This window comes from Gastrolobium bilobum, unplaced genomic scaffold (genome assembly GCF_033153095.1).
Source record: "Gastrolobium bilobum isolate Gb01-03AN ecotype WA unplaced genomic scaffold, APGP_CSIRO_Gbil_v1 utg9312, whole genome shotgun sequence".
In the NCBI taxonomy this organism is placed as follows: domain Eukaryota; kingdom Viridiplantae; phylum Streptophyta; class Magnoliopsida; order Fabales; family Fabaceae; genus Gastrolobium; species Gastrolobium bilobum.
Genome location: NW_026898497.1, coordinates 306,267 through 329,791, shown reverse-complemented (window position 1 = coordinate 329,791; position 23,525 = coordinate 306,267). Strand labels below are relative to the sequence as shown.

Sequence of the window (23,525 nt, the reverse complement as noted above, 5' to 3'; positions counted from 1 at the left end):
TTTGGAGGGATTGTTCTCTTTGCTAAAAATTTAAGTTCCACAACACAACTATATATCAATCATAATCGATTGTTGTCCAAGTGCTTCCTGCAATATATTAGGTATGTTGACTTTTTTGATGTGCAAGAAACATATCAGTACTGGCTGGTGGCGGCTGCTAAACGTCGTGGTGAAGTTCAGAATCAAGTGAGAGCTGCAGAGACAGAAAATAAGGAGAGAATCAAAGTGATTGAGTGTGACCAAACTTTGTTATTCTCAACAATGAATGTAGAATACATAAGGTGTATTTTTATAATCTTAATGATAATGAACTGGAAGCTTAACAATCTAATCAATCGTAGCTAGTCCAGACATAATTTTTAGCTCGTTCCAATTATCAATTCCTAAAAAAAAATCAGCCATTGCCATCTATGGAAGAAGCTGTTATTTCCATAGTTCTACAAACAGGAAACTAACCATTTTTGAAAACCAGCCGGTCCCAATACATTTGCTGGTTCTAAAGTGACTCCGCCACTGCTCATAGGTTTACGGTGGTGAGATTGTGGTTACAGTGGAGGAGACGCCAAGGTAAAGATGCAATGGGGGCAAAATTCAGAACATCATAATATATGGTGCAGTTAAGGTGGTTGTCATTTTCTCTGCAACCGTTGATGGAAATGCACCGGTTGGGACGGTGCTGCTCCTACACTCCACTCTACACTCTATAATACTCTATCAATTTTAATTAATTAATATTGTTTTACTACATGTATTACTCGCTTAATAATAACAACTGATTTTTTCAAGGTTTTCTCTCTTTATATTTTTCCGCAAAATAGTAAAAGCTTGTTTTCAGATTCTGGATGTTGAAACTCGAAACAGATTCTAAATGTGTTATCAGCTTTATTTATTATCAACGGCTGTTATAGCTGTCATCCGCGTTACCATGTGCCAATCCTTCAGATTTTGCCGAAATAAGTTTGGTGAATTGATGCTAAGCTAAGCCATATTTTATCACTTTAACATCTATGCATTTTGAATTATATAACAAAGGCAATAATATTTTATAAGTTTAATTGATATTTTTAAAAAAAAAATTAAGAAAGTGCAAGAAATTTGAATCTACCTCTTCTCTATATTTAGAATTAAAAGTACACGATTATATTAATATCAATATTAATATATATCTATATATATATATATATATATATATTGAGCTTCAAAATCAAAATTGAATTAATTAGACCATTAAGATTTCGAACATTAGTTATTTAGTTTACATATAAAAAGATACTGAGTTTGAATCGAATTTATTATTAGTTAAATACATCTCCTAACATATGTTAACTATTATTGAATTAATCCGATGTTGGACGCGATTTAATCAAATTTCAAATCTTTAACAATCTAGAAAGAAAAAAGTGTTTATTCTTTTAAATGACACAACTTATATCATTTTATTTTCACAAAAAAATGAGACTCATACCTTTATTTTTTTGTCAACTCTCTCTCCTCCTTTATCTATATCTTTCTTTCTCTTGAAATGACATAACTTTACCTCCTTTAAAATGACATATATTTTTCCCATCTAGAAAAGCAGAGAGTTGAGGGCAAAAAGAGGAGGATTTTTTCTTTTTTTCTCGAGATTTTTTAACGAGCACTACAAAGAAGTTGGAATTTGATTATTCGTCTTTCTTTCTTTTTTTCACTAATTCTTGGCGAGCTTTGATGTGTGGTGCCACTATTATTAAATACTTTATTTATTAGCACGGACAATGGTGGTAACACATTACAAGGAACATATTTATATGGTGATATAAGAGCCATAATATGAAAGCCTAACGTGTTTGCGGGACTAAATATAGCTTCTGACCGTCCTTGATCAAGTCCACATCAGTAATTTTACCAGCATCTTCTGATAAAATAAAAGAATCGCTAGAAAATTCCATCTGCTCTGCAGCTGTTTTGATTAGCTCTTCAATGGTGTGGGGAACCCATAATACAATTCCATGTCTTCTGTGTTCTTTTGGATCCCACGGGTGGAAAGGAAACACTGTGCACTTCTTTGGGTGCATTTTATCTGAAAATGGTTGACGATTTCATAGTTGAGTTTACAGCAATAGATGATCTAGAGTCTAGAAAAAATAGAGATGCGCAGACATAACAAGAAAAGGATATGCACATTAAATTGGAATAAGATTTTTTTTTTTTAAAAAAATTACAATATGTCAGTACCTGTAAATTCTTGGGAAGGACATGGAAATTCTGACAATTGAGCAGATTTTGCATCTTCCAGTAGCTTGATCAGATTCTTATTTCCACACATTCGGGCTCCATTGAGCGGGGTATTTCCCCATCTGTTTGTATGAAACGAAAAAGAACCAAAAGTTTGGTTTACGCTTTTATGTAATAATGAAAAGGGAAAAGTGTCTATACATTTAAATTACACAACTTACATCCTTTCACTCTCACAAAGATGTGGGACCCACAACTTTTTTTTTTGTCAACTCTCTCTCCTCCTTTATCTATCTCTTTCTCTCTCTTAAAATGACACAACTTTACATCCTTCAAAATTATACACACTTTTCCCTAATGAAAAAGGAAAGAAACAATAAACAAAAAATATATTCTTAAGGGCTCAGTTAAGACTTCTGAAATTAGGGAAAATATGGGAAAGGAGAAAGAGAAATTTCACTTATACGTGTGTGTCGAACTTACTGCATCTTATTTACAAAGGGTGGGGAAAAAGGAAAAGGAAAACTAGTCGGACAAGGTAGCCACCATGTATACAGGTTAAAGGGAGTGGATCCTCTCGTATTAAAATTTCATATGACCTGATCATATGAAATTTTTGTATTTATCTCTCTCTTCACATGCATTACATAAGTGGGGTCCCATTCCCAAGTCAAGATTATACTGCCAATACCATGATGAAATTCGGTTTTGGAATTATATGTCCAGAATATGACAGTAATACAAACAAAAATCATATGGTTTCTGGACATGACAGGCTTCCAGTTGTTGTTACCATACACACACACACAAATGGGTGCATGCACACTGCCAGTATCAAAATATAAAGACAAGTGCACTAGTGAATTTGGGCAGACTTAAATAAGCACGTCCCTTTTCATTTTTCAAGGGAAGTACGAAAGTTCCCTAATTGCAAACACAATTCATGTCAGCATGAACATGCAAAATGAGTATTGAATGTTACCTGTCCTTGGCAAAAACACTAGCTCCGGCTTCTAATAGCAACTTTGCCATGATGTATAAACCTTCAGCTGCAGCAACATGAAGAGGGCTTCGGTAATCATAGTCCTTAGAGTTAGGATCCATGCCATTAGATAAAAGCCTTTTAATATAATCTGAATCTCCCCTTGCAACTGCTGCACATAAAAAACTACCAGCATTTTCTATCTTCATAGAGGCCCCTTCTCTAACAAGTAAAGAAGCAACCCGATCGTGGCCATTCTTAACGGCTTCAAGTAAGGGTGTGTTCCCAAAGTTATCTATAAAAATTACCACATTAATGATGTTTGTGTCAGATGAAATTTATGTTCTGTAATAATGAATATTTGATAAGTTAGACAATTACCTTTGATATTGATGTCTACACCTTCTTGAATAAGGAAAAGTGTGATATCTTCATATCCTCTATATGCAGCAAGATGCTAATGGAAAAACAAAAAAAGTTCGTATCAGGCAAGCATTTTTATAACAGAATCCTTAAGTTGCTTTAATCACAAGCATCATGATAGATGAAGAGAAAGTAACTAATGAAGAGGTTGCAAGCTCCTTACCAAAGGAGACCTTCCATCATAGTCTGTCTTGTTGGGATCAGCTCCAGCTCGAATCAAACCTTTCAGCTGATAGAGATCCCCATTAAAAGCTGCACTGTTGACCTTCAAAGCAACTTCAGCTTCCTGCTTTCCGATATGAAATGAGATGTCTGACTCCAACTGCTTTCCTCTAAGAGACTCTTTTCCCTAGAAAATAAGAAATATTTAGCTGTCTCATGATCAGAAATGAAAAAATTGTATAATCCTAAAATGTGTAACTCAGAACATTCATCCATGTTCAACTAGAGAGTAGCATAATGCATTTTTAATTCATGTCAGAAACTCTACTAAAGGGAGGACGATGTAAGAAATAATATATCTAACGTTAGTACCTCTAGAAGGTTGTTTAATACTTTCCTTCCATCATTAAAGTATATATCTAGGATACTTGTAAATGATTGTTTATCAAGCCGCAAGAGCCTACAAAGTTCACAAACACGAACAGTATATGGCTGAGGAATGTTGCAAAGAATAGATATTTCTCCAAACGAACTGTTAGGTTGAAGAAGTGAAACAGTTTCTTCAGACCCATCTTCAGCTGTGCCAATTTCCTCCTGTATAGAAACAGCTTCCAGTATTCAATAAACATTAAATGAAATTCATCTTCTGTGAAAAACTTTTGAAGTAGTTCTAGAATTCGTACAAAAAAAGTTTCCTATCTACTTTTGAAGATATGATAAAGCATGTAACTAGAATTATCGGACCCGCTGTTCTTGAAAATACTTTATTAAGGAGATACAATATAAATAAGAAAATTCAGTATCGCCCTGCATGTCACAGGCGTAGAAAGGTATGAATAAATACCAGCATGTCTATAATTTAAATTACTCAAAAGCTATAACTAAAAATATCATAATCCTGGGAGAAGGGAAAAAAAAGAGAGAATTTAACAAATGGAGAAGTGGTTGTGGAAATATAAAATCATACCAGCACACCGTGACAGACAAAATATAGTTGATCTACAACATTTCCTTGTTCCATTACAACTTCCCCTGGAAGAAAGAATTCCTCATGCAGTTTAATAACCTGAAAGATCGAGGAAACAAAAATTATTATCACTTCAACATACCACAAGCAGGAAAGGATAATTGATGATGAAGAAACTCTTATTAGACAAAGTACCACTAGCTATTTATTCATTCCGCAGACGAGACCCATACTAGCAAATTTTTTTATCAATACGAATTTCAACCTCGAAAGTAGAGGTGGCAATTTCAGTATATGGGTAGAAATATGTAGAAAAAGGACAGGACTTTGTCCATTTAGCATTCATTGTCCCTTCAAGTCTTTCAAGGAAGAAATTTTTGTTGAGCACATAAATTGCATGGAAAACAATAAATGCAATGGACAAAACATAAAACACTGATAGCCATTTAGTAATGGCATGAAAATATACATGTTCCATTGTTGAAGTTTATACAACAAAAAATTACATGTCAAATAAAAAACAGATAGAAAGTGCTGATGCCCTCAGTTTTAGTTGTAATTTGTGCATTATACATCAATTCCAAAAAGGAAAAGAGAGCTTTGTACACCAAAAATACAGATAGTATTGATGCCATTTCATCTTGACATGAATTTAACTTTCTAGACAATGGGGAAATGGTTACTTACAATCTGATTGATGAATTCTGAAGTGCAGCCTCTAAAAAGAGGAACCTTTTCAATGTATGGCAAATACAATGTTTGGGATATCTGCAAAAAGTAATTAGACCAAATGATTCAAGACCAAAATGATGGAAACATAAAAAATGTCCTTCTCTATAATGAAAAAGTGTATCCTAACTGCTATATTTTATCAGACTCGGATTAATCTAAGAATAAGCATCCAGTGCTCTGAAAATTGAGCAGAATTGAATGAAAAGGGGAATATTCAAGCTCATATTACTTTATCGACAAGGCACAAATACCCACAAAAGTAGAAAAATTGAAAACCAGGTGTCAACAAAAAAAGGAGGCGGCCTACAACTCCAGCAGAAAATTTGTAGGAACAGGGCATAGTCAAAGGAAATAAATAGAAAATATGTTACAAAAGAAACCTTACCTAAATGAATAGATTAAAACATAGAGAAAACTGAATCTGTCCAACACTATGATATGATCGGGATCCTTATCAATTTCCTTAATTTACAATAACTGAAAAAGGAACTTCCAATGAATAAAGTTTAATCTATCATAATTCATAAGTGAACAGCAAGGAAAATAAACAATATAGCTTGTCAATCCGTTAGAGCCTAAAATTGTATCCTACTTATTCTCAGAAAAGTTGTGTGGAAATGTTTTCAAGAAGCTTCAGTAGGAACTTAATAAAGTGATAAATCATTTTCTACACTAGAATGAGATTTCCTTTTATGTATTCAAATACGTTAGCAAACTCAAGATATTTCAAATTGTATCATTCATTGCATATTTATCGTATACTTTCTTAACAAATTAACCAACCCTTTACTAGTTGTGAATTTATCACAAATCTGACAGCAACAACCTGAATAGACCAAAATATAAGTGAACTTCATGAGTAAAATCAACAAAACTGATTCCAGATGACAAATATCTGCTACATACATTGTGAAGAAATGGCAAAAAGCATTTAGAAGCAGTGTGGAAACCACAATATTGCTAGAAAATGAAACAAATAGGAATAATTACAATGGTAACTTTTGTAACTGACCATAAATGAGGTTCAAGGCCCTCTTCTTTCCCTTCTTACCTTAGATCGAATAGAAATGGGGATGTCCTGAAGAACAGCAGCATCAACGTAGCTACTCTCAAACTGTAAGCGCACATGGCCTTTTATTTGTTCCCGGATATCCCTTCCAAGTCTATTTCTGTTCATATATTTCATAAGATCTGTCATCTTGTCCCTAAACTTTACAGTCTTTGATCCCTTGACTATCAAAGCTGTCATGTTACCAATCAAATAAGCACCAAGAACCATGTCAAACGAAACATATATCATTACGAATATCATCTCCCTCATGTTTACAGCATGTATATCTCCATAGCCTGTGGAAGAAAAAGAATATCACAAACACGATTCAGAAGAAGTTTCAAGAGAGATAAGATATAACAATATTTGGAAAACAATCTTAAAATATAGAGATCTATGAATAATATATGGATCTACAAAGTATAACCGATTATAATATTTATTATCAAATATGATCAATGAATATCCAGAAACTCAAGGAAGAGGTTCTAATAACTGTCAGTTCATTCATCAACCTAGAAAAACTTAAGCAGATACTGACAAGGTAACAACTGTGTCAGATACCAACTAAGGTTCGCAAACTATCTTTTTTAATGGCTTCTCCTACAATTTTCTTCAGTGATTATTTGATCAGACTATCTTCCATTTTTGTCTGACTAAAAAAGGGGTAGAGGAAGACTCATTGATCCACATCTTAAAGATTTGTCAAAGTTCTACGTTAGGCTATCAATTACCTAACATAACTCTCTGATTTCTGGGCTTAGGAGTGGCTATGTAAATAATGGCAACAAACCACAACATAGACAGAGTATCGATAACTAATGACCAACAAAATAATTGCTCTGTGCATTAAACAAAGAGAAAGAGAAAAAAAAAATACCAACAGTAGCCATTGTAACAACGGCAAAATACAAAGATGTTGTATAGCGCTTCCAAATATCGATTTCTCTGAAATGTGAATAACTAGAGTCACCCAGTTTTAAACTTCCTATCCATGTGTACCCCTCTTGGGATTCAGGTAGGGTAGTAGCCAAATAGTAGAAAATGCAGGCTGCTGTGTGGGTGCAGTAGAGTTCAACTACTATAAGTTTCACAACCCGAGTAACAATGTAATTGATACGTATATCCTTCTCCAACTTCTGGAAAAAGTCCGTGACTTTCCGCACTCGATATAATCTGATCCACAAAAGGTACCTTACTTCCTCTCTGTGTCCACAGGCCTGTTCATAAAAGGATATTCTAGCTGTTAGAGTAAAAGGCTAAAAGCCACGAACTGAAAATCTTTAATAATAAACAAATTGCTACAAAACCAGAAGTCATAACAAAAGCTGTTAACATGTTGGTATAACACATGCCGTTCTTCGTTTGTGCAGGCCATGTCTCAAAAACAAAGCCAACATTAGTCTTGTGTCTAGCTAAATGAGTTGCACTGTAGGTCATACAAGAACAAAATTCTGACATTTAAATACAGGCTTCAGTACTTCTTGCACAATAAAGTGCTGCTAACATGAGTAATTATACATTCAAGTCCCAAAACATGTGAACCAACGAGGCATTCTATCAATGTAACTGACTTGCATAGTGACTAGATACAAAACAGAAACACAACAAAAGGACAATGGTACGCACCATTGCTATGAGGGGATAAACTCCCTTTATTAAGCTCCAAATGACATAATGAAAAGCTCACAAATGCTTCATCATTACAACAAAATAAGTGAGCCAAACGAGAAAAGGCCATTTATCTTTTCAATTCCAAGTACTGAGACAGAATGTCAAGATACGAAGGTATTTATTTCTTCTTTCCTTAATAGACGGCAAGTTATGTCTTTTTCCAGTTCAACCAACTAATAGTTGGCAAGTTGAAGGGGACATTTGTCTCGCCTAAGTTTATATAGATATTAAAATGATTTAATTATCCCAAATCCTAATTGCGTATTTAGAATAATTTATCTTAAGAAAATAATTGCATTTTAATTTTTTGTAGCTTGTTGAGAAAATTAAGAAAAAATTATTATTTCCCATGATTTAAGCATTCCAAAACAAGCATCAAGTCCAGATAATCTAGAGAGTAAAATAAAACTTCAATGGAAAGTTAACGAAAAAGTAAAATGTGGATAAAGGTTCCTTCTAACAGTTGTCATTTTATTGCAAAGTGAAAAATATGCCGGAAGCCTAGAACTACACTGAAATGTAAACACTAAACAGGCATTATAAAAACATTAACATCAGCAAAGTATAGACTCTGTAGGATCAAATAGGCAAGTAACAAATCTTAAAACAATTTTTAAAATCGTAAGTTATATATGGTCAAAACAATTCTTCAAGGTAAGCAGTATAGGTACACAAGAAATTTTGGTTTTATCCGGCAGAAGTAGAACCTTGAAGATGATGTCCCAGGGCATACATCCAAGAAAATCAAAGATAAAGCTAGATTTCAGATACCTGCACGAAAAGAAACAAGCCATAAATCAATTAGAAAAACAATCCACACCCAAGACAAGCCATAAATAAATTTTGGTTTTATCATGGCAAGAAGAAGAACATCATTAGGGAGAGAGAAAGAGAGACAAAGAAAATAAAAGAAGAAGAAATTTACCGGAGAGCAATAGGGGTTCGCTTGTAGACCATACGGTAGGTCCGACTGTCTCTATAAGCAAGAAAGAACTGAAAAACAATGTCTACGAGAAAAGCTATTTGTCCAATGATGTCCAATATAAAGAGATTCTCAGGCAGGCCACGAAAAAATGCAAACTCCATTGGAGTGAAGAAGGATGAGTACACTGCCCATAACAATATGAATTTTGTCCATAACCGATACCACCTGTAGTGCCCATCAATAGTAATACAACTTCAGCATCAAACAATTTCATCTTCCAATTGTGTTTGCAGTTACTCTCAGTCTCATCCTATTGCGTGACTCGTACTGGCCAAGACAGTATTTCATGCATTGGATTACTTCTAGCTTTGCTTAATAAAGTGCATTTCTATTTTCTTATTCACTCGCGTAAGAGTAAGCTTGCCCCGCAGCCCCATATTCAACCTAAATCCTACTCTTTTATGTCTGCAATCAGCCCATTCCTCCCTTTGGTGGTAAAATGAGTAATGTATGGTTAATCAATATTTTTTATTTTAATTTCTTTTAACCGTTAGATTAAATTTTTATAATACGGACTTTGACTTGACAAGAGTAAATGTGAATTGATCATGATATTCTAATATTGAAACTACTATTTGCAATCTCTTTTATTCATTTTCATTTAACATACGCACAATATTATTAAATTCGGACCGTTATTCATTGAGATATTGGGTTATTGATTCAATTAGTGAATCACTAATTTAACTATATGATCCAGTAAATATATATAAATTTATAATTTATATTAAAAAATTATAAATATACTCAAATATATATAAAAAATAATATTAATTCCAAATATTTTAATATGAAAAATAATAAATCATACATCATTATCCAACAAATGATCAAACAAATATATAATGCTTGTGATGCTGGTGCTTAAGTTCAATAAACGACATCTCTAAGTCTATAAATTAAATCAATATTAGTTGCATAGTGCATAACCAAGATAATATTAGTATTATAAGTAAATAATCTATATAAATCAATAAGCAACAAATCATTCAAATGTTTAAAAAAAAAAAACTATTTTGTGAATTAATGGTGTTGGAAAATGGTAGACAAATATAGCTAGAAAAAAAAAGATAGAATAACTTATTTCTTTAAAAAAAATATATCATTTACGATTTTTATTTTTGAAACAATTTTTTTTTAATGAATGGGTCGGGTCACTAGTTTTTATCAAAACCGACCGTGTTGCACCGATTTGCAACAGTTCCAATGCTTGGCTGATCCACGGCTTCGCGGAGACCGATTATATAACCGATGTATCAGTTTAGTTCAAATGTTATAAAAACCGGATCGACCCGTCCGGGTCAACTCGAAAATCGGTAAACCGGTCATGTAACCTGTCCGATTTTTATATTGGACCCACCATGTTATAGAATCGATGTGACCTGGCCAGTTTTTATAAAAATCGATGACTCGGTCAGTTCAACCGATGACCCGACCTAGTTCATAAAAAAAAAAAAAAAAAACTAATTTGTTCTCATCAATTGATGTCTTTCTTTTTTCACTCTCACACACAAATTGTTTGTTTTCTTTTGAAATATTTGAGTAATCCGTAGCTTATTAACTTACATAGATTATGTACCTACAACACTAATATTATCTTCGTTATTCAATATGCAAGGAATTTTGATTTGATTTATAGTTAAAGATATCGTCTACTGAATTTGAAACACCAGTCTCACAAGTATTATATATTTGATTGATTTTTTATTGAACAATGATGTGTAATTTATTATTTTTTATATTAAAATACTTGAAATTAGTATCATTTTTTATAGGTATTTAAGTATATATTTATAGTTTTTAATGTAAATTTTAGATTTTTTTTTTTTTGATAATAATTTTAGATTTATATATACTTATTGGGTCATGCGGTTGAACCAGTTATCAATATTCCAACCAGATCAATAACCAAAACAGATTTAATAACATTGATTTAGTTGACCCGATCGGGTCGATCCGTGTTACTCAACACTGGTTTGAAGTTTCTGTCAATCAGTTTGATTACACTTAGGATTTAGGAAACCTTATCATTGGGCTGAAGGATTGGGCCTCGTTCTCCACACACCGTGTGCGTGTCAATTATGCTTACTTAAACTAGCTTAATGCAAGTTAAATTGAATGTACATTAGTTTTAATATAATTTGAAGTTATTAATTAATATTTCAATTATTTTTTTACACTATGTGGGATGCTTAAACTGATTTTCAATTATTTATATAACTATAATAAAAAATATCAATGTTAATAATTTATTTATTTATTTTATATTAAAAGCTTAAATTAATTCACATTGAAAGATTAAAATTAATCATTAATTAAAACAAATAAATATTTTTTAAACAAAATTTTGATAAATTGAAAAAATAATAATAAAAATATCAATTAATTATGACCCTATCAGACTTGGGATCCAGTTGGGATCAAATTAATCAGGTCTAAAAATAAAATTTCCTCAATTTTGTTAGCTCGCCCCATAAACCATATACTTTATCGGGTGATTCAGATTTGCCAGTCAAATTTAATACCCGGGTCAACACAAACTTCCCTAAACTTTTGAAAAAAAGGGGAAAATTGAAACTTTAAAAAAAGTATCAATATGTATCATTATTAAATATGCAGACTGAACACGAAAACAAAATTTATATTTGAAAGGTTTGGATGGTAAAGACAAAACTGAGACATCATCTTCTATATGCTCTAAAATATTAAATTAGAATTGATTTCACTGAGAGTGGATATATTTTTTAAAGTATTTTCCTTTGAAAAATATACACCTTATTCGTCAAGGGTTTTAACTCTAAATTTAATTTTTTTTATTTAATTACGTAACTTTTTATATTTCTAAATATTTTTAGTATATACTTTTAGATTTTACTTGAATTAAGTATCCATACCTCTTTTTTAAAATATTTTTTCTTTTAATTTATATTTTTTGATTTTATCTGAATATCAAATTCAAAGTCAAAATACTTATACAATGCGCATAAAATTAAAATTTTATAAGTGTCAATCCATAATTAACTATAAGGACTGTGTAAATGTCGAAAATGCCATGTGACTCTTAATCTTTTGCAATTAAGGGGAAAAAAACTGGTCTGAGTTTGCCTTGGGTGAAACAGAGATTAGTTTGTATATAATCTTTTATATAAAACTCACCTATAAATTGTCTTATCTTCCTTTTCGAAAATTTATGTATGAACTGAAATATTGTTTGAATAATAATTATATGCGCATTAAATTTGAACAAATACAAAAACTGGAATGAAACTAAACCTTACAAAAATGGACTGTAATAATAAATCTGATTAGTTTGTAAAAATGAAAAAAATAAAGTTGTGCGGTCATGACAAAACAAAATACATTTATTAGTTATTAGTATTATATACATATTAAAATAAAATACATGTTCAACTAAATTGATTTCCATGGCTTGATGTTAAATTATTCGGGTTAATTTCGATTTTTCATTATAAAAATACTGTATTATTTTTCAAGTTTACTTAATAAAAATATATATATTTATATATTTATATTTTTTATTCTTTCAATTTAAAATATTTGATATAATATATGTCAGTATTAAAAAATTTATATGATACTCTCTTTTTCTTTTTTTCCAAAATAAATCTCGACATCATAATTATTAAACATGTATTGATCACATCATGTATTGATCACAATTCACAGCACATGTATTGCGGGGACCACCCAAGAAAACAACACATGCCACGTGTGCGGATGAGGAGGGAGGTGACCCTTTAGTTTCAAACTTGCCGCGCCTTTCATCCACAAACCAGCAAAGCAACCAACCAAAACACAACATATTACAACCATACATAATCTACACCCGTTATTCTAGGGCCAGTATGATTTTTTTATTTTTTATTTTTTATTTTATGCCCCTTCCCAAATAGAGAGAAACGAATATCTGTAATTAATTAAGTAACTAACCGAACCTTAATTTTTAACTGAGGAATTAATTACTTATTTAGTTAATTAATTGTGATTGAAACAAGAAGAAGATAAAAAAAGGGAGAAGTTAAACCTGTTATCAGGATGAATAATTAAGTCTTTGGAGAAGTCTCGGATTCCATGGAGAAGAGCTTGGCGACTGAACTTCCTCCGAGTCGAGTTGAGTCCAAACTCGCTCTCTATCAGATCGAATCGGCTTCCTCTCGACGATTTCATCCGGTCCCGTAGGTCCTGCACCGTGTACTCTCTCTCGTCCGAAGAAGATGACGACGACGAAGAAGAAGCAGAAGAAAGAGATTTCGAAGACGACATCGTTCGGTTCTCGTTCTTCTCCTCCTCCTCCTCCTCCTCCTCTTCCTCTTTCCCCGTCGCCAACTGCACCCTCTTCTTCCCGCTCATTTCGGAAACTCCTTATTACACGGATTGTTAAAATGAATTCGCCTTTTGAATGATCGGTTTTCTATTTCCTAATCTGCTGCGATGGATCTACGACGTCGTGTTTTTGCAATCATCAACATATATAGTCTCTCTGGAGCATATATACGGCATCAAAAGTTGAAGCGAAATGCCGTTTCATGAGAGCCACAATTGGTAATATTATGGAAACGGGGTCACGTGATAAATGTGGATCACGGGGAGAAGGAGGTAAGGGGTTTATGGTGTAAAGGGAGCAGAAACGACGGTTACGAAAACGATAGAAGGATCAAGGAGGAGGGAGGACGAAGCTGTTGTAGAGACAGATAAACAGAGAGAGATAACGCCGTTTAATTTCTCTGTTGCCTTCTGTTCTGGCAAATCCCGGTGAAATGGAACTCCGTTTTATACCCGAATCCCATGCGGACATTGAATCTCACACAAGAGATGTTCACGTCATCGCAATATACTAATCAGGACCCATCCATGTAATCCGTGTGATCTAAACTATTAAAAAAAACAACCCATTTGCAGAGTTTTTCTGACCAACAAATATATAATTGATATATTTTGTGACTAACATCGATTTTATATTTTTGCAAGCCTTAAAATTTTATTTTATCTTTTTGAGTTTCTTCAAATAGTAGACAGTCAAAACTAATCCTTTTGAAGTGTATAGATTATCGAAGTAAATTTTGTCTTTAGCAACAACTTTTTTTCCATAGCAAGAGATCAAATTCATTTACTAACTCTTTCGGACTTTGTTGATCAAGCCTTAAAATTTTCGTACAATTGGTTTGTTAAAAATTAAATTTATGTTTAGGATAAATATTTTAAAAATGAGATTAAAATAGTTATTTTTATTTAAATGGTAAAATAGAATTACTAATAAAGTATAAATAGATATATTTTTCAAAACTTTATAAGTCATATACTTAGAATCAACTCTATTTGACAAAAGCAATTATATTCGTCATATTGTAGAAATTAAATTTGTTCTCGTGTTAAAAAAAGACAAGATTAATTTATTAAATAAAGTGCCCTCTTATTTTTTTAATATTATATACATTTTTTAACATGATAATAAATTTGGTTGACGGTTATAATTTCATTTCCAGTGACAAAATACTTAAAAAGTTTTAACTTCCTCAATTTACCTTGTAGATCATTTAATTAATTAATGCTGAGGCTGACGCTACCTCTCTATTTAAAATTTACAGCCTAAGAAATATATAATTTGAAAGATATTGTCACTAACAGGTATTTGTTTGAAAATTTTGGTATAATTGATTTGTTAAAAAAATCAATTTATATTTTAAATTAATATTTGAAAATTGAGTTTTAAAAAATTAATATATCTAAATAATAAAATAAAATCACTTTTAAAGTATAAATATAAATATATTTTAGAAATGTTAATGGGTCTTAGAATCATTTCTACTTGACAAAAAAAAAAATTAAAAATTCCTACCAGACCAGTAATCTTTAATATGTTATATTGTTATTGGATAATTATTTTATGCATCTACTTCGTCGTTATAGTTGAGTTGGAGTAAGGTTGTAAGTATACTGACGGGCAATAGAAGATAGCGGCTGATAAGATAAACACGTGTGCGTAGAAGGTTTTCCAGGATCCACGATTCTATTCCAGTTGGATTTTGCTGATGTCAAATATTTTACTAGACAAAAGACCTATTTTTTTATATATAAATTATAAATATCTTTCACACGAGATATTACTATTTAGAACAAGTTTAGAATTAAAATTTTAAATTTTTCTCAAAAAGTTATACCAGAGAGGATCAAATTTATACTTTCACCTTATCTGCTCAACTCTCATACGCAACTCAACTATTATTAGTCAAAATACCCATTATTCATTAATGTGTAAGGTGATTGACATTTTCAATCAAAACAAAGCTTCCTGTCATCTACCAAAGCTTCCTGTCATCTACCAAAGAAAAAAAAAAAAATTCCTGTCGCAATAACATTGTTTTTTTTTAATTAACTAGTTGTCATTGATAACAACTATCAATGAGATACATTTAACACATTGTCTAACTCAATCAAATTTATTGAGATTGATCTGCCCACTCCAAAAAGCAAAATTGCATTTGAAATCAGTATGTCGCTCAAGTTTTTTTTTTTAAATAATAATTAATCTTCTAGTATATTATTTAACATAATCCTGTCACTGTAATCATCATTAATAAATTAACCGTAATAATTTTATAAATTTCCATCACAATATTTTTTTCTCATCTCTTTTTTTATTATTATTGATCATCTTTATATAATTAAATTTTTTTATGCAATATAATCATATTAAATAATAAATGAGAGGATACAAAAAATTGATCATTAAATACGTGAACTAGTGGTGAAAGCTTCGATAATTTATGAGAGATTATATATTCGAATCTCAATATAGCTTTTGTATAAAAAAGACAATTTGGCCAGCATTATAATAATTTTCCTTATTTTCCAAAATAGGGTAAAAAGTTATAAAGTGCCTTTGCCATACAAAAACAAAAATCAAATCACTTAGATGCCTTACACATCTAGTGGCACTAGTCCACTTGCATTGCAACGTTATCATAAATATAATAGATCAAAGTTCAAATGAAATTTATGGTATAAAATATAAATATATAATAGTAATAACGTAAAAATAAAGGGTTTTATAAGAGTTATGTTGTAGGAAAAGTGATTGTAAATTTGTTTTGCGTGCCGTAGTTTTTTTTATTCAAAAAGTGTGGGCCCTACAAAATATTGTGTGCGTAAGAAACTTTCTTGTGTTATGTTAAATGATAAATGCAAATTCCAAAAATAAACTGGCTTAAACCCTTTTGATTAAGGATTTTATAAGAGGTATGTTATAGGAAAAGTGATTGTGTAATGTTATAGAGATTCGTTTTGCGTGCCGTAATTTTTTTTTCTTTTTTTTTCAAAAAGTGTGGGCCCACAAAATGTTGTGTGTGTAAAAAAGTTTGTTGTGTCATGTTAAATGATAAATGCAAACCCTTTTGATTAATTATGAGAACGAGAATTAAGCCGTGCATGTTTTCTTATACCAAAATACTGTCTATGTAGTCATAGTTATTATTATTTTTTGGTAAATATAGTCATAATTATTTTTAAAGAATATGAGTATGAACAAATGCATATTATACATATAAATGGACCGAAGTGATCGTTATCATTTTATCTCATTTAATAATCACAATTAAATTTGAATAAACTTTAATTATCCACGTGTAAAAGAAACTTCATTTTGGATATGAACTTTAATTATCCACGTGACATGTCTATCTGATTCGAGAAATTAAAACCACCCATCTCCAGGAGTGACTTTATTGTAGTACGTGACTTCAAAAGATTGGGTGGGACTGAGGAAAGAGAAAGAAAAAAATAAAAAAAATTTAATACATATGTCAATTTTTGAATGAAAGAACCACGGTAGTTTCAGTGTATATTAAAAAAATTTCATCAGCTGCATGCATGCGAGATTCGGATATGAACTAAATTAATCCATTTTTTTGCTTAATAGCTAATATTTTGAGCATTAAATTAAACTATATCTTACAATTAATTAAATGGTCAATATAATTAAAGTGTATATGTATATGGGGCGCGTGTCTGTGTGTGGAAAAGTTTTACACCTTAGAGGATGTAGAACCACTAAGTCCACAACACAACAATTATCATAATCTTAATTATAATTGTTTCCTAAGGAAATTTAGGTACATGTCTACCACTGGCACATTTCAGTTAAATAGCCGTGGGATTGGGCTTTTTGTGTGGCATCCACTGTCCACACCGATGACTGAACACTATATTAGTGCGTTCGCCACTGAAGCTCTGCACCTAATTTTGGCTTATAATTTATTTAGATGCAATTAACGCTTTTTCGGCCATACTTGCAGCCATGCAATGCAACATTCTGCTAATTATATATTTCAACGTTTATTATGCAATTAATGTTGTCATGGTATTAGCTTTCAAGCCTACTTATCTGAAGTTAAAAGGGAATTAAAGAATGCAAAGATGAACATTAATTTGTGTTGAGATATGTAGTCCCACATTGGTTGAAGAGCAACTAATGTGGAGTTTATAAGGCCTTGGACACTCCCACCCTTTGAGTTAGCTTTTGGGGTGGTGTATCCTAAGGTTCTTTAACATGGTATCAGAGCTTGAGGTTCGATCCTTACCGCCCCCCACTTTAAAGTGGAAGCACAAAAAAAGGTAAACCAAAGATTGAGCCTATTGCATAATCCACGCTTCAAGCCAAGAGGGCTCTTGCGTGAGGGGGCGTGTTGAGATATGTAGTCCCACATTGGTTGATGTTGAAATACTTTTTAATAAAATATTTTTTTATTAATATTAAAAACAATATTTTATTTTTTAATTTAAAGATTCATATAAGAAAATAATAAACATAAGATGATTTTTTTGTAGTTTATGAAAAAATATTTTCTTAAATCAAATAATCTTTTAAACTCCTTAATTAATTGAGGAGTCATAAATACCTATCCATTAATAGCTTTATTTGGTCTACGAGATCATGTAGGATTGTATAATGAGTATAATAATAAGTTAATTATTGTTGTTAAACTTATATTGCATCTATTTTAAAATTAGAGAATTATGACCTTATATTAATATAAGTGTTTGTTTTATTATTAGTTATTAATTTCATTTGCATTTAACGATTCTAAATATAAATGAAGTCAACAATTAAAATTGGGGAATTTGTATTTCATGTCGTATGAAACAGTTATCTCATACAACACAAAAAAAAAATAGGCGAAACTCACTAGAGAGAGAAAAAAAAAGCGGATATCACACACTTTTTGTATATCATAGACATATTTTCCATTAAAATTACTCCTTAAAATAATGGGTTCGCTTTTTCTACGGTCAATGTAGATAACTTATCAATATTTAGTCCAAAACGACGTCTTTTTGAGACGGAAATCAATGTATTTTTGTAATTATAATTTATTTCAAGGTTATAATTGTCTTTTTCATTATAATTTTTTAATTTTTCAACTCAAAACGACGTCGTTTTAAGAGCGAATGTTGATGATAACTTATCTATATTCACTGTAGAAATATTAAAACCTAAAATAATTAATGTTTAAGATTTTATGCAAGAATGCAAAAAGTTTTTGAATACCTTTAATTTTAAGGAATTATAGTAATATGTGACAATTATTTTTTCACACTCTCATTTTATTTTACCGGAGATATTGAGAGATAATGATCAATTTGAAAGAAATATTTTTTGGTTTCCAGAGTATCACACACGAGTGAGAGAATACTCAAAAGCCCCAACTCATTTCGCTCATATTATAGTCTCACGTTGATTGTGTGGGCAATTAATGTGGCCTTTATAAGGCCTTGAGCACTCTCACCCTTTGAGCTAGCTTTTGGGATGGTGTATCCCAAGATTTTTTACATGGTATCAGAGCTTGAGTGACTATAAGGTTACAAGTTCGATTCTCACAGCCCCCACTTTCAAGTGGAATTAAAATAAAAAAAACACAAAGAGGTGAATAAAAAATTGGGCTTGTGCAATTCCACGCTTCTAACCCAAAGGGCTCTTGCGTGAGGGGTGTGTTGAGATATATAGTCCCACATTGATAGTGTGGGCAACTAATGTGGCCTTTATAAGGCCTTGAGCAGTAGGCACTTCCACCTTTTGAGCTAGCTTTTGGGGTGGTGTATCTCAAAGTTCTTTACACACATTAATAAATGATACATTTTGAAACAAAATAACACTATTAAAGTGACAATTATTTTGAAATGATTAAATGTCATTTAATGTTTTACACAATAATTACGAAAATCATTAAATACCCTTATTTTTAGGAAAATAAATTTTCATCTGAGTAAATTACCCTAGGACTCTATTAATGTTCTCTTAATCTATTTAGTGGAGATACCAGAAAATAAGGATAAAATTGAAAAATTAATAATTAATACATTCTTAGTTTTCTAAAGTGACAAATAATTCAAAATAAACTGAAACTACTAAAGTGACAATTATGTTGAAACATATGGAGTAATTCTATCCTCGATTTTGGTATTCATGCTAAGCGAAATAAGAAAACATTAATTCGAAATACTTTCTTTGTGAATGTAAATAATTTCCATTTTATTTTTTTAATATTTATATTTTATTTGAATATATGATATATATATTTTTTGAATTTTACTATATGCACATTTTTTTTTTCAAATTATACTTCAATTTTTTTAAAAAAATATACCAAACAAATATTTACTAAATAATGTGTGTTTGAACATAATTCTAAAAAGATACATTCAGTCGAACCTTTCGTCTATATTAGTCGCGACTTGGATTCAATTTTCAAATTTATTTTTACAGATGATATATAATCTCACCATATACCCTTGTTGAGATTGGTAATCTTTTCTGACCTTGCAAGGTAGCGTGTTTTTCCTTAATCTAAATTTTCAATTAAAAAAATTAATTAGGGTCTTCGAGTATATATGACAAATATCATTAGGGGCGATTACCACCATTTTACCTATTTGGTTATCATTGGATTATTTCAAAATTAATATCAGTTATTTTTTTTTAAGAGTAAATATTTTTTTGGTCCTCAACAAATTTTACGATACCCGCTTTAGTCCCTAGCAAATAAAAAGGCTCATCGTGGTCCCTAAAAAATTCAAAATGGGCCCATTTTAGTCCTTTTAGGGACTAATATGAGTCTTTTTTGAATTTGTGAAGGACCACAATTTCAACTAAATGGGTCCATTTTGAATTTCTTAGGGACCACGATGGGCCTTTTTATTTGCTAGGGACTAAAATGGGCATCGTGAAATTTGCTGAGAACTAAAAATGATATTTACTCTTTTTTTAAACATTAATTTTAAATTGATTCAACGATAATCAAATAATAATAAAAACGATAAGCCAAAATTGATTATAAATATAACATTCCTAATATATATCATATAACACGTCTTCATATATTTAATTTACAGATTTGTTTTGGTATACCTTTCAAGGGTAGAAAGGAAAAAAAAGAATCGAGGGGATGAAGTTCATCCCTAATTTAAAATAGTACTTGAGCAGTTTATCGAAGAAAAATAGTACTTGAGCATTTTACCAAAAAAAAAAAATAGTCTTTGGGCTCAGATTCTCATTAGCAAGTATGGCAGGAACAATGACCTTAACCGCAGTTTTGTAGCCAAAAATAGTGATTCCTCTTTTTGGAAGAATATTTGTAAGGCCCGGAGTAAGATGTCTCAACATTTAGAATGAGAGATTGGAAATGGCAACTCTACTTTGTTTTGGACAGACAGCTGGGCAGGTTGGCAAAACAGTTTATTTAGCCTTGCCTCTACCAAGCCTCCTTAATATGACCTTGTTCTCAAAGTGAGTGAGATGGTGGAGACAACAACAGGAGATTGGAATTGGACTTATCTCTCTGCATTTTTAGATAACTCAACCCTTTCTAGATTTGGAACTATCATTCGCCATGTGGATAGAGATGATGCTGATTGTTTAAAGTGGAAGAGAAATAGCCCTAGTTAGTTACTTGTGAAAAATGTTTACTGCCATCTCACTGAAACTAACATCAACACTGATAAACTTTGGTCCTCCATCTAGCAGTGTAAAGGACCTTATAGGATTGTAGTTTTCCTTTGGATGGCTTGTTTAAACAAGCTCCCTGTTAGAGACAAAACTTGCTATTGGAGTGGGGGTGATCAATTTTGCCCATTTTACCACAACTTTCCCGAAACAATCATCCACGCTCTTCGTGACTGCAGGTTTGCTAGAAATATTTGGGAGAGATGGTTTGCTAGAATCATCCGCAGTGATTTCTTCTCTTTAGAAGGAGAGGCTTGGTTCAAACTCAATCTCCTGCAACCTATCTCCATCTCTTTATGGACTTCCTGGAAAGAGATTTTCTACGTGACTTGTTGGTTTATTTGAAAATGGAGAAACTCTACTATTCATGAGGAGAAATTTTCGATTCCTCAGGATCCCAATCACCATATTTTAATGTATCTGACTACTATGAATAGGTGTAGTGGAGCCTCTCTATTTATTGTTGAATCTAACCTGGCTAGTTTTTGTTGTATTTCAGGGAAAATTTCTCACCATTTTAAATACAAACTATTTGTTAATAGAGCTCTCAGCTCTACCATCAACAAAGGGACTTGTGGTGGATTCATTTGCTCTTTATCTGGTGATTGGATGGGTGGCTTTGCCTTTTATATAGGCCCTTGTACAACTTTAGAAGCAGAATTATGGGGTTTACTTCAAGGTTTAAATCTTGCTAGCAAGCTGAATTGCTCTAATCTTTGGTTAGGTTGTGATTCAGAGGATGCTTTATTGTGTTTAGAGGACAATGCTACTCACTGTGGTTACTCTTTTCTTCTAAATCGCATCAGAAGTGCTGCCCAGACTTTTGGAAGCCTTCAACTGGACTTCATTCACAGAGATCTCAATGTTTTTGTGTACGGCTTAGCCAAGTTTTGGTTTTCTCTGCAAACTAAGGTATTGTTGCTTTTTTCCTCTCCCTCTGCTAGTATTCTTCCTTTTTGGAGTGTTTTTAGATCTAAATTGATGATGGAGCATGTTGTTTCTGACACGCGACATCTCTGTTTGTAGTTTTTCTTTGGGCTCTGCCCTCTTTTTTATCACAAAAAAAAAAAACAATACTTGAGCGATAGAAAGGAAAGTGTTTGGAAGACTGGGTCCCACTATTTTCTCATCTTCTCTAAGCTCTCTTTTGATTTGAATGAAAAGTAAGTAATATTGTGAGACCTATCATATATTTATGTATCTTTATTTATTCATATGCATTTCTATTCTTGTCATTTATAAGAACTAAGCAGAGAGAGAAAAAACCATTCTAACCAAATGGTGGTTGTTTAGTTGATGCATGAGAGCTGAGTATGTGGGGTAAGAGCATGTGTTCAATCCTCCCCAATACCACCTTTGGAGGGTTTAAAGCCTTACTCATGAACCTATCCCGAATCAAACTGATCGCGAAACGATGAACTGATTGGAATATTTTCAAAATAAAAATTCCATTCTCTTTTTAACATAATGATATCAAATAATGGGAGTGATTGGTTCTCCCTTCTCCTTAAGTTTGTTTGATATGAAGTATTTAAGCAGAAAGAAAAGGAAGGGATAAACCGGTTTGGATACAATAAAATAAAAATAAAAATGGATTCATCACATCCCCTGTTCGGTATGCATTTATAGATGAACATAAACAATTGATCACAGCTAGTTTAAAGGCCTTGGTATTACAAGTGGCAACTTGTAAGGTACCTTAAAACGTATATGAAACAATATTATCATAGTATCTATTATTTTAAAAAGCCTGGGAAAATCGAAGAAATCTCAATTTTTTGATATAGACTATAAAATCATTCAAAGAAAATGACATGCGAACTAATAATTATTGGTTTAAGTGATAAAAAATTTATTTTCCTTCATCAAAGGTCTCGAATTGAAGTCATGAGAATAAAAAAAATAATCTTTGACAACTTTGAATCAAATTAATCGAATAATCTATGAATTGGTAGGTGTATAAAAAAATAGGAAAAAGTGTTTGTCCTTTTAAATTACATAACTTATATCATTTCACTCTCACAAAGAGGTGGAATCCACACTTTTAATTTTTTTTTATTCACTCTCTCTCCCTTTATCTATATCTTTCTCTCACTTAAAATGACATAACTTTACATCCTTTAAAATGACACATATTTTTCCAAAAAAATAAGATGCAAAAGTAAACCTAAATAAGATAATCTGAGTTAAAAACCATTTTCATCGAGAAATTATTTTTTAGACATAATCTACACAATTTATTTAAACTAAACCGATACTTGCACATCATTATTTACAAATATAATAAATTATTTAACACATATATTTATGGAACTATTT

General features: G+C 31.5%; 1 protein-coding gene across 1 annotated transcript; it reads right to left on the bottom strand.

The window, feature by feature from the left end:
• Window positions 1-1,719: 1,719 nt before the first annotated feature.
• LOC133316866 (potassium channel SKOR) lies at window positions 1,720-14,097 on the bottom strand. Its single transcript, XM_061518658.1, has 13 exons — window positions 13,236-14,097; window positions 9,131-9,355; window positions 8,913-8,976; window positions 7,412-7,751; window positions 6,532-6,827; window positions 5,436-5,516; window positions 4,749-4,847; window positions 4,154-4,375; window positions 3,783-3,968; window positions 3,578-3,653; window positions 3,197-3,491; window positions 2,215-2,336; window positions 1,720-2,059 (listed from the first exon to the last, which is right to left on the bottom strand). Exons 1-13 carry the CDS (start codon window positions 13,559-13,561, stop codon window positions 1,818-1,820), a joined length of 2,574 nt encoding a protein of 857 aa, XP_061374642.1. The 5' UTR covers window positions 13,562-14,097; the 3' UTR covers window positions 1,720-1,817.
• Between the last annotated feature and the right edge of the window lie 9,428 nt (window positions 14,098-23,525).

Bases quoted from the DNA above. Each gene is read 5' to 3' on its own strand.
- LOC133316866 (XM_061518658.1), bottom strand. From the start codon at position 13,561: ATGAGCGGGAAGAAGAGGGTGCAGTTGGCGACGGGGAAAGAGGAAGAG. The intron at 6,828-7,411 runs GTATTTTTTTTT...TTTCTTCCACAG, and splicing joins TGTTACAATGGCTACTGTTG to GCTATGGAGATATACATGCT. The intron at 3,654-3,782 runs GTAAGGAGCTTG...TTTTTCCATTAG, and splicing joins ATGATGGAAGGTCTCCTTTG to CATCTTGCTGCATATAGAGG.